The following is an 18,382-nucleotide window of genomic DNA, read 5'->3' on the forward strand; positions in this document are numbered from 1 at the left end:
TTCTGAGCTGTGTCATTTAAGGAAGTTTCCTGAATATTTCCATCATTCAATAGCCTCTTATATATTCTGTTTCTGCAAACAAAATATGAAACAAGGGAACAGTATCAGAACTTAATTAAATCAAGCATATATACATTTCTAAGTAATTATGGAATTAACCATGTTATATCATTCTTTACTATAACATTATTATAACTGAAGATAGCTTCTATGAACTGTACCAAATTCCTAAAAGTAAGGGATGGGGAGATGCTAGTCAGTAAAAATTGTGAATTAGGTGTTGATCTGCAGTCTTTCTCCAGACAAGACATGATGCTATCTCACAATGCAGCACAGAAGCAGAGAGAAACGACTGACAGTCAGTCTGGGGATTTTCTGCATTCTACAGTACAGTGTGTTGTAAGACTGTCATAGCAGAATAGGAGTGTTTCATGCATTTTTTTATTTCATTTATTTTTTAAATTTATATAACTTTATCTTTGTTCTTATGGTAAAAATAAAACTTACACAAAGACAACTAAAGAAGAAAAATGTGTTTCTACCTTAAGTTCTTAAAGAACATTGTATATGCCGAGGGGTGGTGGTGCACACCTTTAATCCCAGCACTTGGGAGGCAGAGGCAGGTGGATTTCTGAGTTCGAGGCCAGCCTGGTCTACAGAGTGAGTTCCAGGATAGCCAGGGCTACATAGAGAAACCCTGTCTTGGAAAAACCAAAAAAAGAAAGAAAGAAAAAAAAGAACATTGTATATGTATAAGATCTTATAGTAAAACTCTCTTGACCACAGTTTGAATTAATGAATAAAATATTTTACTGACAACTCAATAACTATCACATATTAATATACATATAAAATAAATAAGCCAATGTTTTTGAATGATGAGTGTGGCATATTCTAAAAAAGAGACTTGTGCATTTAAAGTTGTTTTATATAATCACCAAAAATGAACAAAATAACATTGTTATACACCTAATATTCATAGATATGTATTTATAAATACATCTAAAATTTATAAATTTAAGTATGAAACTGTTGTAATTGTTCTTAATGAAAATATTCCTCAAACTAAATGATTGGTGTCCTAATGACTACAATCAGATGAAAATACCAAAAGTCAGAAATGCTTTTGTACCAGGTACATTACACTATAGCACAGCTCTAACTGTAGAGTTTGGACACTAGCCTTCAGCGTCTCAGGACCTTTTGTGAGTTGTGACTTACTGTATAAATCAGTGGATAGCACCATATGGCATTTTAGTAATGTCAGAAAAGACTGATATTCAAAACACTAAGTCCAGTTTCTTCCTGAACTTTTCCAGTAAATCAAAAAGGATAATGCAGTCACTGATTATGTGTATTGCTATGAAACAGATAGATCCTTAACTTTTTATTTAATCTTTTCCCTCTCTAGCAAGCTTAGATGGAAGGACAAGATCTAAATATTGAAATCTTTGCAATTTATTTTAATATAAATTTTCTTAATAACACTTTTAACCAGTCATTTCAAAACCAGGGATGATTTCATTAGGAAGTCCTTTCTGAAGATCAGTCTCCCAAGCTTGCTGAAAACTGCTTTCATTCTTTCCTCTGTGACTTCCATCCCTCTGTTCTAGTAAAGTCTATCCCAAAAGCTTCTCTCTGTTTCCCTTTTCTCCATGAAAGTGTTCATGCTTCCTCTGACCAGTGATTCAGCTCCAATAGACAGAATTCTGAGTCTTATACGCCATGCCCCTGAGCTTATAGCACACCTGTCCAGGAACTTGGAAAACTTCTTACAAGCAAACCACTTGCCTTTCACTAGGCATAGACATAGATCTTTTCCTATGAACTATTTCACACACGAAATCTTAAAAACATGGAAATTTAAGGTATTTCCTTTCGCCCTAAAGTAATTGATTTCAGTCTTTGTTCCTTCCTTCTTTCTTCCTTCCCTATCTTCTTCCCTTTCTTCCTCCCTCCTTCCCTTTCCTTCCTCCATCCCTCCCTTCTTTTCTCCCTCTGTTCTTCCCTTCCTCTCTTCTTCCCTTCCTACCTATCTTTCTCCCTTCCTCCTTCCCTCCCTCTCTCCCTTCCTCCTTCCCTCCCTGTCTTCCTTCCTTCCTCCCTTCCTTCCTACTTCCCTTCCTCTCTCCCTCTTTCCATCACTGTCTCCCTTCCTTCCTCCCTCTCTCCCTCCCTTCTTCCCATCTTTCCCTTTTCCTTCCTTCCTTCCCTCCCTCCCTCCCTCCATCCCTCCCTCCCTCTTTCCTTCCTTCCTTCCTTCCTTCTCTTCTCTTATTCTCATAGACTAGACCAATCCTCCATCTATTTCTTCTCTTCAAGATACTTCCATCAACTCCTCACATATTTCCCCTTATTGTTGCGTCAGTGGGCATATTTGTCTGGTATGTCTGTAGTTTAACAATAAGAATCTAGTTTTGGCACAATGAATGCTGGCCACCCTGAGAAAACTTCCTGGTCAGTTTAAAACTGATTTCTCTATGTCAGTGTGTGTGGCATCAGTAACTGTGTCATGCCTTTTGAGAGTACTGTAACTAAGAGCAATGACTATGCATTGTGCTACTTCAGTGCTTCTGGGGCCTCTCAGGGAGCATTGGTGTCATTTATGTATGGAGACTCCATTAAATCTCCTTATTAATCTTTAAATGTTATATTGAAGTCAGCTTAATAACTAGTGGATTTTTCTTCTATTCCCTCTACTGATTTTTACATTTGCTTGGAATTAGCTATTTATGATATATTTCTAAAATCCAAAATGAAAAAGAGAAGTCTGGATTTTTTATGTTCCTTGATTTTCAGTACACTTTAAATTTTTCATTATTAATATTTGTTGCAAGGTTATACATATATATGATAACAAGGCTTCATTCTTAATTTGAAATTATTATTTCTTTTAAAAATGGACATTTTTATTACTAAGGCTTACAATATGGTTGTTGATTATTTGAAAGATAGTTACCATTTCAATTACTCCTAACAAGTATTCTTAACATACTTTGAATTAGGTATCTTAAAATACTCTTTCTTATACTTATATTTGAAAATGCCTAAATTTTTTTTCCTATACTTGATTGTCGATGAGGTCATTTCATCTCACTTATATCTGTGTTTTGGTTATAGTTTCCCTGTATTATAGTGTAGGAAAAACTTCCAAATAAAATTCTCTCCATTTCCAAGTCTATTCCAAGTGCCATCTTTTTCAATAAGACAGTACAGATAATTTACACCACATATAATATTTTCATCTCATCATATATTTTCTACTTCTTTAAGAATCCTGAGGCTTGGATGCTTTATCTAATTATAATACATTCAATGGCTTCTATTAAATATTAGTTTTTATTTTTGTCCTGGGAATAGACTATCCTATCTCAGTGGTAACAGACTATTTTAGTGTGTTGGACCATTTTTCACACCCTCAGACTTCAAAGTGCACATTATTTGTAGATTATTTTACTCAAATTATAGACATATAATAAGAAATCTTATTATACTTGTGCTATATAACTTCTGCTAGCATGAAATGAGAAAGGATATATTGACTTTATGTTCAATGTATTCAGCTCAAAAGATGCCTAACATAGTAACAGCTTTGAAGAAACTATCCACTATATTCATTCTATTTTCTGTGGAATCATTTAGTATTTCTAAAGTAGCTTTTATGAATTAATATTTCAGAATTTCTCTAAACACACATGCACACAAATGAACACAGTTTATTTTTTACTGAGCTTATATATAAGAGGATGTAAAGAAAGTAGAGATTCAAACATCATTGTCAACATCAGACAACATTGTAAGTGAAATAAATAAATGATCTTTGTACCCAAAACAATGACTATCCTTGTGTTTCTTCAGATCATGTAAATATTCTGTCTTTTATGAAAATGCAATTTAGCCTTCTAAGAAATGCATGCTAAATAAACCCAAATGATCAAGGCTGTATGCTTGGGGCTTTAAATCTGTAAGCAGAGCCATGGCCCCATTTTTGAGGAGAGTGAGATATTTAGGTAGAGTATAAAGTATTCCATGACAGAAAGGCTGTGTAGAAACTTGCCTGTGAGGAGCATTAGTTATTTGGAATAAAGCTGGCCAGGATCAGAGAAGTCTTTCCTGATCAATAGATGACACTTAAATTCAGTTTATAGGTCAAAGAGGTATTAGCCAGTTGACAGTATGACCTTATTCATCCAAACTGTTTAGAACATTATATACAATTTGGAATGGGTGATCTTAAAGGCCTGGGCATCAGAGAAAGTGAGATACTGAGTAATTAGCAAACATTTGCTTTAATCAACCTTTGAGTTTGGCTTTTAACCTTTGAAAAAGTCAATAATAAAATGATTAATTTAAATTCCCTTTAGTTTTAAAATTCCTTTAAATGTCTTTTGTTTTCCTTGTATAATTAGTTAAAAGAGTTTTTTTCCAAATATGATTATGCAATGGCATATTTTTATAAAATTTAAATTATTTCTTTGGATTTTTTTGTAATGTAGCTTTACAATATAATTCTTTTTATAAAAATTAGTCCTAGTTTGGTAGGTTTTCATGAAGTCAATTTTCTAGTGTCTAGTACTCTATATTTTATGCCTTTGAAATCAGGATTTCTATATTATCTGAGTTTTCTATGGTACTTAAATCTCTTTAACCTAAAATTTGTATGAAATAATTTTACATATGTTGAAATGTACACAGAAAACATATTTTCAAAAGTTTACATTTATCTTTTATTGTTGATAATTGTACTTTTTCATAACTCTAATCATCAGTATCATTTTCTTACTTCTCAGTATTTTAATTATTCTTTGAGAATTTTGCTGCAACTATTTTCTTCTTCAGATAATTATGGTATTTAAACAATCTGTCTATACATCAGAGAAAGTAACATAAAATATTTCTTAATTTAAAGAAATATTTGAGATTAATTCCAGAATTCTGGCATACATAGTAAACATTCTTTTTATTAAGAAGTTTTATGGATATATAAAATGAACCTGTATACATTAATTTACATACATGACATGGATCCATTGCACATATATGCAATATACTCTTATGTATGAGTTTACATGCTTGCAAATTTTGTATGTGTTCCTCAGAATTAGCAATACAGTCATTAACTTACAGAAGTTCATATATTTTGGGAAAAACACTTATGTAATTTGTGTGCTGTTACATAATTATTTTGAGTCTTGATTTCTTCATTTGAAAGAAAATGGACCAGTGCCTTCAGGAGCCATTTTGCCTGCTTCTGTGAAATCCTGCCTAGGTAGAGTCAAGTCAGGCCAGGCTTTACTGGCAGATTTCCTGGCCTGCTGACACATAGAAGGATAAGAGGAGATACACTTAAATCTCAAGGTGACGGGCTGAACATTCTGTAAATCTTGGAAGAAAAAACAGGGAAGAATAGGAAGGCCTTTGGATGGATACAGATAGCTATTTTACATCAGCCATTGTCTCTGCTGCCTTGTGTCTTTGTTTCCCATGATACTATAAACTATGTAAAACCTAAAAGAATAAAACTCAAGGCTGCTGCAGTACCAACTGGACAGCCCTTTTTTGTTGTTGTTTTGTTTTTGTTTTTTTGAAGACAGGGTTTCTCTGTTTAGCCCTGGCTGTCCTGGAACTCACTCTGTAGACCAGGCTGGTCTCAAACTTAGAAATCTGCCTGCCTCTGCATCCCAAGTGCTGGGACTAAAGGTGTACACCACCACTGCCCAGCTGGACAGCCCTTCTGATTTCTTTCTTTTTTTTTTTTTTCTTGCAAAATTTTTATTGGTTATTTTCTTTATTTGCATTCTAAACGTTGTCCCTTTTCCCAGTTTCCCTTTCACAAACCCCCTATTTTATCCCCCCACCTCTATGAGGGTACTCTCCCACTCACCCACCCATTCCCTCCTCACTGCCCTAGTATCCCCCTACACTGGAGCATCAAGCCTCCACAGCACCAAGGGCCTCCCTTCCCATTGATGACAGATAAGTGAATCCTCTTCTACATAGGTAGCTGGAGCGATGCGTCCCTCCATGTGTACTCTTTGTTTGGTGGTTTAGTCTCTGGGAGCTCTGGGGGGTTCTGGTTAACTGTTGTTCTTCCTATGGGGTCCAGAGCATGAAGGAAAGGCCATCCAGAGTCCACCCCATCTAGGGATCCATCTCACCTGCAGATACCCAACCCAGACATTATTGCTGATGCCAAGAAGCACTTGCTGACAGTAGCCTGGTATAGCTGTCTCCTGATAGGCTCTGCCAGAGTCTGACAGATGTGGATACTCTCAGTCAACCATCTGACTGAGCACAGGGACCCCAATGGAAGAGTTAGGCAAAGGACTGGAGGGGATGAAGGAGATTGCAGCCCTCCTGATTTCTAACCTTTGTCTCTGAGTCTTCTGTCTTTTCTGTAATCATCCTCACTGCCCCCCTCAGAAGACTGCTCCCCTTCCTACCAGCCAGACCAGTACAGTAGTATGACTTTGGGGCTAGTGGAATTAGGTTTAAAACGTTGTAGCTATATATGGTAAATATTTAACGCTCAGAATATGTTGTTGATAGTATCTTTAGGTAATGGGAAGAGTTGCTTCTAGATTTTGAGATTCAGATTTAAGTTATTTCAAAATGAGTCATAATTTTTGGTATAATTCATCATGTCACTGATTAAAACCTAAGTGTATTCATTTATATTTTCAGGTGATAGTCTAAGCAAAGATAAGTTTATAATCTAATCAAGTATGATTATTTTGCTCAGTAATCAATACAGTCCTTTTGATAAGGTTTACATTACACACTATTTAATTTACTTTATTTAATTTATGCTATACACTATTCATTAGGGAATACTAAACTATAGTGCCAAATATCTGTAAGGACTTCATCTACTACATAATGTTTATGTTTTTAGCATGTTGTTATGAACAAACATTTTTGAAATATGTTTTGAAACATGCTTTTTAAAACTTAAAATGAAACATAGTATAATATATACTCCCAACCTATATACACACTCATAAACATATTCATTATATATACTTCTAATATATGTTATATATAGTCAGTGATATTGGTATATATGTGTATGTACATATACCCATTATATATGTTCATACACATACATATGTAAATGTATGCATATGCATGCAGTATTTCTATCATCTATCTACCTACCTACCCACTATCTATCTTTAGACATAGCTACATAGATTACATTAACCAAAATGGGAAGCTGAAGGCTTATTGTGTTGAAAACTGTCTGTACTAATATCAGGGTTCTGGACTTAGAGAAAATATTTCCATTCTCACTGCATTCAGTTTTATTGTTTATAGCATAATACCTGATCCAAAATATCACTAAAGATAAAAATAGTGATCACATACAATATATTTTAAACTGCCTATAATATAGCAATGCACTTAAAACAGAGGTTACCAATTATTTGTTTTAATGAATGGGCATTCATTGTTCCTTTAACAATTTTTCACTCATTATATTAGCATGCTGTCTTAATATTAAAAGCATATTTTAAAACACCATTCTCTTGTAATTAACAATGCAGCAATATGTTTCTATGTACCTATGGTTCTATCTATTCATTTATCTATCTACCCACATATTATCTTTTAACAATCTTGTATATATACGTCACATCTTGATTGCATCCACACCTTGCTAATCATTTGCTTTACACATACAGTAATTTGAAACTTATAACCTAGCTTAATTTGAATTTTTTGGTAAGATAGTTTGTGGTTATGATATATGTTCCGGTCTAAATATTATTCCATAGTCCTGCAAATCTTCCAGTTTGACTCCTTCATGGCATTATTTTAAGATTTGTCTAAACTGAGAATACATACAAAAGTTACTGTCACTTGGCAAAGCCTAAAGAACAGGAATGTTTTCTTTAGAAGATCAATGAAGTTACCCTTATCCACAGGTGAACACGTTTTATTTGGAGCATGCTGCTTATGTTTGTAGCTTCTAGTGTGACAGCTGTGTACTAATTAGCACATGTACACCGGCTGATGATGTTCCATGAGTTGTAAAAGAGATTACTGTGAAGTAGCTTTTATCATAATGATGTGAACTTTTACAACAGGAATCCACACATAACAACATCATAATTCTTTTTATCAGATCTGGCTTATTTGAAAATGGACTTGTAAACCACATAGCATTACTTTTGGATGTTACATTTCTAGAGTTACCCATAGCTACTCCTTTTATAAAATAATCTTCTTTAAATATAGCTGCTTAAATTTGATGACTTATATATGGCTTATATTCCCCACAGCAATGTAACTGTGTGTATTAGTAACATGTGAACCAATAATAAGAGTCAAGGAAAATACTGGCAATAGCCATATAGACATAGAATTCAGCTTCTATAATTGAGAATTAAAGGGCATTGTTCAGACAAACTAAGGATTTATTTATCTTACATTATAACAAGAAAACTGGTGGGGGGCACTTAGAAAATGTCAGTATTATTTACTTGTTCTATCTTTTCATTTTAGTTTCAAGATATTTTTCTTAGTTCTAGCATCATATCATGATTCTTAGCAGCAAGAGGAATGGATGAAATATTTGAAAATAGTCTCCTAATATTTTACTAATCAGATAGTATATTATGTGAATACACATGTTATGAGCATGTGTGAGGTAGTTGTTTTAACATTGCTTCTATGGCATCCAATAAAATTGAAGCTTTCTTGACCAAGGGGTTTGGGGAAAGATAATTTACCCTGAGAAAGAAAGTAGCAATGTGCATCAGAATCTACACTGGACATAGCTTCTTACCACTTTTAATGTGAACAATGCCTGCTTAATCTTCCCAAAGACCCACCATGGATGTGACATCCGTATGTCTACTGATCTACTTTGCTCCTCTCTTCATCCTACACAGTCGTAGATCACTTAATTAATTTTTTTCATTTTTCTCACCACACAGATTATTTAGTGCCTGATAATATACCACCCAGAATGTAATCCATTTTAATCATAGACATCTGTGCAAAACGAATGTCTACCTAAAAAAAACAAAAAACAAAAAACAAAAACAAAAAACAAACAAACAAACAAAAAAAAACATTAAAACTATGCTCCTGCAGCATTGGGAGAGTAATAAGTGAGGAGTTAATAAATTCTCAAGTTAGAGGAAAAATGTAGAATATGCAAGAAATTGATGACATTTGGAGTAGTATAAAGATATATAATTGTCTCTGAAAATCAGTTTGCAAAGTTTCTACTTACAAGATGTGAATGGGTAACCTGTAAGAAATGGTCTCATAGCCCTTTAGTGGTATTCTCCATTCAAAATGTAATATAAACAGTCATGAAGTGGGAAAATACACTGTCCACTTCCTATATTGCAAAGAATATGCTCTTTAACAACTGGAAGTGATTTTGAATTATATTACAGTACTAACAAGGGAATATACTTGCCAGGGCCACAGGTACACAATTGAGCTTCAAGAATCAGGTAGGCCAACAGGTTGTGTACACTTACTGTGTAGTAGGACAAGCGCTGCCCATTCTCTTTCCTGAGCAAATGGTAATGAAATTAGTAGTAGGGATGTTTTGGCATATAAAGCAGGAAAATGGCAATTTTGTAGAGGCATAATAAGGGTTAAAGATTTTCCTAATCCTATTTTTCTCATAATGGCTTAAGTCTATTGATAATGAATGTTACCTTGTTCTCTTTTTTATTAAAATCCAATTGTTACTACATGACACAACTTAGAAAGGGAAGGGGGTAATGATGTAATTATATATAAGTCATAGTGAAAATATTCCTAACTGAAAATAATAGGATAAATCAAATATTCATCTGTTATTCTTTTCCGAGTGTGGGTGCCTAAGTGTAGCACTGAGGGTATTGTGCTACTGCAGGCTGGCAGAAATTAGCTTAAAGTATACCAGGTGTAATTGATGTGTTAGATATGAATTTGGTTTCAATTTATTTCAGTGATTGGTGAAGATGGACTTTATGTCATACTGACGGGCCAGGCTCGACATTGTCTAAAGGTGTTTCGAAGTCTGACTGAAGAAAACGACTCAGTCATCTCTTCACTATCCAGGGAGAGTTTTCTTTTTGACGCAAAGTTAAAAGATTCTACAGTGATTGAACTATACGTACCTTCAAAGAAATTAACAGTAAGAATTTTTACTTTTTTTATAAATACAGAGATAATAATATTATATATTTTTTTTTAGATGCCAACATCTTTGGGCATTTAAATTAACCAAAAGAAACAACAACAACAACAAAAAAAACCAAACAACCCATAACCTTAAGGTACTGATACTATCGAACTTAATACTTGATTGAAAATTTTAATCAGGAAACTATTGTACACTTGCAATGGTTTCCTGGTGTATTTTATAAAACAACAAGATAGGCGTGGCTGATACACTGGAAGGGAAAAAGATTAGCTTTGGATGAAGTAATGAGAACAGACGACTTAAGGGGATATAGAGAAGGTTAGTAACATGTGGCTTTAAAATCACAGCAGAATGTGTTTTTATTATGTTTTTCTTAAAAGCAATGCTTAAGGAATCACAGAATAGGTTACATTATAATAATTAAAATAGATATTTAAAAAATCTGCTTGTGTGTAGTATTTTATAACTTAATGTAAAAAAAATACAAATTTAATAGCTTTAAACTCCTTATAGGGGTTAGATGAATACCTTTCCTTTCTTTTTTCTTTAATATTTTTTTACTTTTTAAAAATTACATAATTTCCCATTTCATCCCCTCTCTCTTTTCATATATTCACCCATCTGCCTCCTCTCAGGTTTAGGGCCTCTATTTCTTTTCTTATTGTTTTTGTTGTTGTTGTTGTTTTGTTGTTGTTCTTTTTAGATACAGAGTTTCTCTATGTAGCCCTGGCAGTCCTGGAACTCACACTGTAGACCAGGCTGGCCTGGAACTCAGAAATCCACCTGCCTCTGCCTCCCAGGTGCTGAGATTAAAGGAGTGCACCACCACTGCCCCGCTTCTTTTGTTATTGTTACATGTATAAAGATGCATAAAAAATGAGGCAGGAAGTCTCACCTTAAATATGGACAACATCATTCCATAGGCTTGGTCTCAGACAGAATAAATGTGAAAGTGACCTGAGTCCCAGCCTCTATCTCTTTCTGCTTCCTACCAGTAGACTGGTTGTTCCTGCCTGTCTCATGCTGCCTTCATGTTGGAGTGGCTGTGCCTTCAGATATTAAACCAGAATTATTCCTCATTCTTTACATTGATTTGTCAGAGAGTTTGTTAGAGCAACAAGGAAAGGTACTGGTCTCCTCCTTCAGAGCTCTAGTTTCTTTCTCTAGGGGTCTTTGCTAAGTTTGTTCCTGGGTAGATCCTTGGGACTGTTGGGAACTGAAGTAGAGCCTGTTATCTTTCTCAGTGTGTTTTGTTGTTGGCACATAAAGAGGCTTCTGGTTTTTGTTAGTTGATTTTGCATCCTGCTGCTTTGCTGATAATTTCTAGAAGTCTTCATGGAGAATTTTTGAGCTCTTATTATAAAAACATCATTTACAAATGGAGATATTTTGACTTCTATTCTGCTGATTTATATTCTTTAGTTTTTCCCTTTGTTTTGTATTCCAGCCAGTGCTGTGATCACAAAGCTGCAAAGGAATGAACTGAATTAGGAATTTATTTTTTAATGATTAACAATTCTGTTTCCTATATTTAATGACAACAATTTCATACAAAATAATTTTTTAAAAATTGATTGTAATAAGTGAGAAATTAAGTAATTCACTGGAGTTTGCTAACATTAATTTAGGCTATTTAACTTGACATGCTGCCCTTTATGCTTGTGTGCATATTGTGTGAATGTAGGGGCTCTGTCATACCACTTTTTTTCACTGTAATTATTTTTTTTTGCTTTATTCTTCTCTCATAAAATACATTCTGACTGCAGAATTGCCTCCCTCTACTTCTACCAGTTACCTTTAATCTCCTCCCCTGTTCCCCATATCCACTCCTTCTTTGTTCCACTTCAGAAAAAATCAGGGTTTCTAGGGATAGCAAACAAGTGTGACATACCAAGTTAGACACAAACACTTCTATCAAGGCTGGATGAAGCATCACATTAGGAGGAAAATGGACCCAAGGGCAGACAAGTGAGTCAGGGACACCCACTCCCACTGTTAGGAGTGCACAAAACTCCCATTTCTGATTATAATGGACTTGGCTTTTGCATTAGGATATGTCAGCTATGGCAGTAGTTAAATTCTCCTATAAGATCTTGTTCTCTCTAGCCCTGGGTAATTAGCTAGGTTTTCAGTATCAGGACTATAGTCCTTGCTTTTAAGTAGAACTTAAGTGAAATTAGAAAGATGCTGGTACTGTTAATGCCAGCATTGTGTATCCTTAGAGATATTTTACCACACTGGTAGTTGATGTAGAAAATCCAAACTCAGAGGAACTTTCATGCCTCTAACCAGTTCCAATCTAGTCAAATATTATGATGGTTAATCTTAGTTGTCAATTTCATGAGGTCTGATTTCATCTGGCAGACACACCTCTTAGCCTGCCTTTGAAGGATTGATATCTTTATGAGATAGAGGTGGGAAGACACTCTCATGGTAACTGGCACCATTCCTTCTGATGAGATCCTGAAATAAACAGGAGGAAAACGAGCTGAGTACATGCATACATCTCTCCTCTGATTCCTAGTGGTAGATCCAGTGTGACCAAGGTGCTTCAAGCTCCTGCAACACTGACATTACTTTCATTATGGCTTCTACTACATTAAACTTAATTTTCCCTTTTCAGAATTTTTTCCAGCAACAGAAAAGTAGCCAAGGTGGGAGTCTATATTTGATCACATACATGTTAAATGCCTTGGAAGTGTGACAAGTTACTGAGACAAAGTGTGATGAGATGTTAGAGATATGAAGGTGTCTCCTGAGAGAGGAGGAAGCTGGAATGACATCTAGGGAAAAGTAGTATTTGTCTCTTTTACAAGAACAGAACTAGTTAAAATACTATTATAAAAATTATTCAAATAGATATTTAAGAAGGAAAGTGACCATATTAGTTTAGGCAAACCTTATAATTCAGGGCTTAGAAGATTTCATTCAATGACTCCCTTGCCTTCTGGCTTAAGATTTAGCCCATGATTCTTCCAGTTGGAGACAAAAAAAAATGGACAGTTTAATCCAGAACTCTTGGTTGTGTTAGTGGCCAGCTCCCATAAAATCCTCCTGTGTGTTCATTTTAGGCTTGGAGGAGAAACTGCACCCTGTCCATTTTATGAGATATTCCCTCTGATGACTACATGGGCTTAAAGAAGAGTTCCCCTAGGGTTTTACTCTCTTACTACCCAAGGCATTTATACTTACCTCTTTGTACAAAGCTCACGTCCAAGTGTATCACAGACCTTCACATAAAACCAGATACACTGAATCTAATAGAAGAGAAAGTGGGGAAGAGCTTCAAACACATGGGCACAGGGGAAAATTCCCTGAAAAGAACACCAATAGCTTATGCTCTACAACCAACAATCAGCAAATAGGACCTCAGAAAATTGAAAAGCTTCTGTAAGGCAAAGGACACTGTCAATAGGACAAAACAGCAACCAGCATATTGGGAAAAGAACTTTACCAATCCTACATCTGATAGAGGGCTAATACCCAATATATACAAAGAACTCAAGAAGTTAGACTACAGAGAATCAAATAACTCTATTAAAAATGGGTTACAAGAGCTAAACAAAGAATTCTCAACTGAGGAATACTGAATGGCTGAGAAGCACCTAAAGAAATGTTCAACATCCTTAGTCATCAGGGAAATGCAAATCAAAATGACCCTGAGATTCCATGTTACACCAGTCAGAATGGCTAAGATCAAAAACTCGGGTGATTGCAGATGCTGGCAAGGATGTGGAGAAAGAGGATCACTCCTTCATTGCTGGTGGGATTGCAAGCTGGTATAACCATTCTGGAAATCAGTTTGGCAGTTCCTCAGAAAATTAGACATATTATTTCCTGAGGACCCAGCTATACCACTCCTGGGAATACCCAAAGATGCTCCAACATATAACAAGGACACATGCTCCACTATGTTTGTAGCAGACTTATTCACAATAGCCAGAAGCTGGAAAGAACGCAAGATGTCCCTCACCAGAGGAGTGGATACAGAAAATGTAGTATATTTACACAATGGAGTACTACTCAGCTATTAAAAACAAAGACTTCATGAAATTCACAGGCAAATTAATGGAGCTAGAAAACATTATCCTGAGTGAGGTAATCCAGTCACAACAGAACACACGTGGTATGTATTCACTGAAAAGCAGATATTAGCCAAGAAAGCTCGGAATACCCATGATACAACTCACAGACCATATGAAGCCTAAGAAGAAGGAAAACCAAAGTGTGGATGCTTCATTCCTGTTTTTAGAAGGGAGAACAAAATACTCAAGTGTCATAGATGGTGGGAGGGGAAATAAGGGACAGGATCAGTTATTGGAGGAGAAGGAGATGAGAGAGGGTGGGTCAGGAATTTGAATAGGTGTATAGCAATGGGGGAAAAGGAACTGAGGGTAGCCACCAGAAAGTCCCAGATGCCAGAAAAGCCTAAGAGGCTTCCAGGATCCAACAGGGGTGACATTAGCTGAAATACCCAACAAAGGGAAGAGAGAACCTATAGAGGACATATCCAGAGGTTAGGCAAGACCCCCAGTTGAGGGATGGGTTCACCCACTCATTTCAAAATTTTTAACCCAGAATTACTTTTGTCTAAAGGAAATATGGAGACAAAGTGTGGAGCAGAGACTGAAGAAAAGGTTATCTGGAGACTACTCCACCTTGGCATCCCTCTCATATACAAACACCAAATCCAGACACTATTACTGATACCAAGAAGTGCTTGCTAACAGGATCCTGATATAGCTGTCTCTTGAGAGGTTCCATCAGAGCCTGACAAATACAGATGTGGATGCTCACAACCAAGCATTGGACGGAGCATGAGGACCTCAGTGGAGGATTTAGAGAAAGGACTGAAGGAGCTGAAGGGGTGTGCAACCCTGTAGGAAGAACAACAATATCAACTAACCAGAACCCCCCAGAGCTCCCAGGGACTAAACCACCAAGCAGACTACACATGGAGGGACCCTTGGCTCTAGCCGCATATGTAGCAGATGTCCTTGTCTGGCATCAATGGGAAGAGAGGCTCTTGACCATTTGAAAGCTTGATGCCCCAGTATATGGGAGTGCCAGGGTGGTGAAGTGGGAGTGTGTGTGTGGGGTAACATCTTCATAGAATTAGGGGATAAGGGGATGGGTCTTGAGGAAACTGGGAGAGGGGATAATATTTGAAATGTAAATAAATCAAATATCTCAAAAAAAACCCAAAACCCTAAAGTAAGTGCTTTATAATTAATGTCAAGTTGAAGACATAATAAAAGATTAAAAAACAGAATTAAGGAAATAATCCATGAACAGAAATGTTATATAAAGGCAAAATTGAGAATTTTTTTTGAAATAAAAGTATAGCTATCATTGGAGGAATAATCACAAAAGGTCACAATGGAGACAGCAATGCAAGATTAAATACTATTAATGACTGTTGCAGGGATATAGAAATTGAATCAGAATGGAGGTTTAGTAGATAGTGTTGTTAAGAGCTAGAGGTTGGAGTCTAGATTTACTGGCAAAACTATGCTATAAAACAGAAAAGAGCGAAAGACACAATCACTAAATGAGTAGAGATCTGAAATTTCAGATGATATGGCTTAGATGATTATATATTCATGGAGAAATATTCATCAAAGGTTGCCATCCAGCAACTGGTCAGAACTGGTAAATGGTTTGGGAGTTTTCCAAATAGAGGTGACACCATGTTACCAGCATTGTCAGAAAGTTGAGGTATCTAAAGCACAGAAGAGAGACCAGAGGCTGCAGCCTTGGCAGAGAGACCAGAGGCTGCAGCCTTGGCAGAGAGACCAGAGGCTGCAGCCTTGGCAGAGAGACCAGAGGCTGCAGCCTTGGCAGAGAGACCAGAGGCTGCAACCTTGGCAGAGACCCCAGTGAATGGGCAGGAGTGTAAGGGGAGCAGAGAAAAGGGTTCAGAGAGCTTTCCTCTGTGGGAAGTGTTCCTGCTAGTCATCCTATGCTTTCCTCACTTGCAGCACAGAAAATGACTTCTTTCATAATTATTAATACTTTATGCTGTAATTTTTGCTGTAATTGGGATTGTAATGAATAAAGAAGAAAATAAACTTTATTTGGACCTCTTCATTTTCCATATTATATCAGGCTCTCATTCATCTCCCATTTTTTTGTCTACGACTCCTGAATATTTTTGGCACTGAAGATATCTGTAAAGTGGATCACTAAATACCCCAACTGTAGCAGTCAGATGACTTGAAGATTTTCTTTGTTGTACTTTTTCTATTCCTTGGAAAATAAGTCAGGTAATTTCCCACATTGTATCAAGCAGTTGGAGTTGCAGCAGCTTCCATGAGCTTACTGATCTAGGGTTTTAGCCTGATTCTTAACTTTGTCTACTTAGTTATCTTTGTACTGGTTCTTGCCTGACAATAGGCCACTGTAACAGGCCAATGGTATAGGGGTGAATGAAATTTATTTTTAGATTATTGACTTTTATCAAAAAGTAAAAATGAAATGCTTTTCCTTTCTGGTCACACTTCACTGATCAGTGTAGAACTTTTTGCTGCTGTATGGGTAAAGAAAAGGCATTTACTAACTCATCTTGAATATGACCGGCATGGCCTGTATGTCTGCAGTTCCAGGCCTGGGTTTGGATTACGAGTAAACATGAAGTTATGGTATTCTGGATGAGACACATCCATTTATGTAATTTTTGTAGCCAAGGATTTAGAAACAAAGTTTCTAAAGTATTTTTTTTTAAAAAAATACATCTGTCTAGTATTTGGTGTGCAGATGTGTGTGGATTCCAGAACAAGGAACTAGAATTCCATGAGATTGTAAGCCACCAGATGTGGGTCCTGAGAAATGACTTCTATTCCCCTGTAGGAACAGCAAGTACTTTTAACGATGGAACTGTCTGACAAGCTCCTAGACCGTATCTTTGAAAATTTTCTGAAGCGGAAAAAAAAATGCATGTTAAGCAGGAAAGACACTGTTGAATGATCTGATACCAAATCCAAGTCCTTCAGGAGTATAGGGAGAACTTCAGACTGCACTGCAGTAAGATTTATCCTCTATCTTATAAACATACAAAGAATAAGTAGAGACAACTTGTGAAAACCCAAAGAACCAAGAGACCTTCTGTGGTATGGGAAAGGAGAGCATGAAACTCGAGCAAGGGCCACTGTTGATAAGAGGTAGAAAACATAAAATAAATTCTGTCCATGATTTAAATTTACTGAGTACTTGAAATTTTTATGTAATTCAATGACCTACTAAAATTATTTCTGTGTACAAAAGTAGAGCTGAACATTTAATAATGACCAACACAAAATTAAAAATGAAAATAATAAAGAGTAAAACAATAAAATGTAATAAAAGATTAAATGAAACCTATTTAAAAACATTTAAATTATTTTTGCTTGTTCTTGTAATTAGCCACTTATATTTTAACATTTAAAAAATATGTTTACTTAAGTCTTCCATGCAAATTAAATTTAGAAAATTCTGAAAATATCAATTTTGAAAAAATCATGAGTATTAAATAGAATACCTATTGTTTTAATTATTGGCATTAAATATTTATATCTTTGTACTTGAATTATCACATATAGGGTGCAAATGGGAGTAACCCAGTCAGCTGTTGCTCTGGATCCAGACCAGTCAACTTTCTAAACTGTGTCTGCTACTTACAGTTCAGAACTTACAGTGTTGTGACCTTGTGAAGGCTTATTAGCATTCTGTGTATCAATGAGAATATTTATAAAGTTCAGGGCATAGTATGTAATTTAGATGAAAAATTTGATCTTTCAAAAAAATAAGGCCCAATTGGTTGATTTAGTAAGATCATTTGTATATAAAATACTAATTTTAACAATATGATCAGTAATTATAGAAGTAAAATGTAAAGTTGAATGCTATACTATTTCTTAGTCAAAAAGTTATTTGTACTATCCCATCACTTAATAGGCTATAGTACGTTTTAAACTTGTGGCTTGGGAGAGAGGCCTGTTCCCACTGAGCCGCGCAGCTACTTTCAACAGTTCCTGAACCTCATCCAGCTGCAGACAGCTGTCACAGTAAAACTGGTGGAGCTCATGGTTGCTCCAAATGCTACACGTTACAGTTACCTTGCTTTTCAACAAATAAACCCGTTCTTTTCTTCTTGGAAGAAGACATTTTGATTAACACCATTTTTGTTCTTTTGTGATTGAGTTACCTCACTCAGGATGATATTCTCCAGCTCCATCCATTTCCCTAAGA

At 35.7% G+C, this 18,382-nt stretch overlaps 1 protein-coding gene across 1 annotated transcript in view; it reads left to right on the forward strand.

Annotated features, from left to right (window-relative positions):
- Cnbd1 (cyclic nucleotide binding domain containing 1) overlaps positions 1-18,382 on the forward strand; it is a 367,377-nt gene that overhangs the window by 203,898 nt on the left and 145,097 nt on the right. The window contains exon 6 of the mRNA XM_031366537.1: positions 9,960-10,147. Coding sequence (XP_031222397.1) covers positions 9,960-10,147 — 188 coding nt within the window. The remainder of the gene's footprint in view (positions 1-9,959; positions 10,148-18,382) is intronic.

This window comes from Mastomys coucha, unplaced genomic scaffold (genome assembly GCF_008632895.1).
Source record: "Mastomys coucha isolate ucsf_1 unplaced genomic scaffold, UCSF_Mcou_1 pScaffold14, whole genome shotgun sequence".
Classification (NCBI taxonomy): Eukaryota; Metazoa; Chordata; class Mammalia; order Rodentia; family Muridae; genus Mastomys; species Mastomys coucha.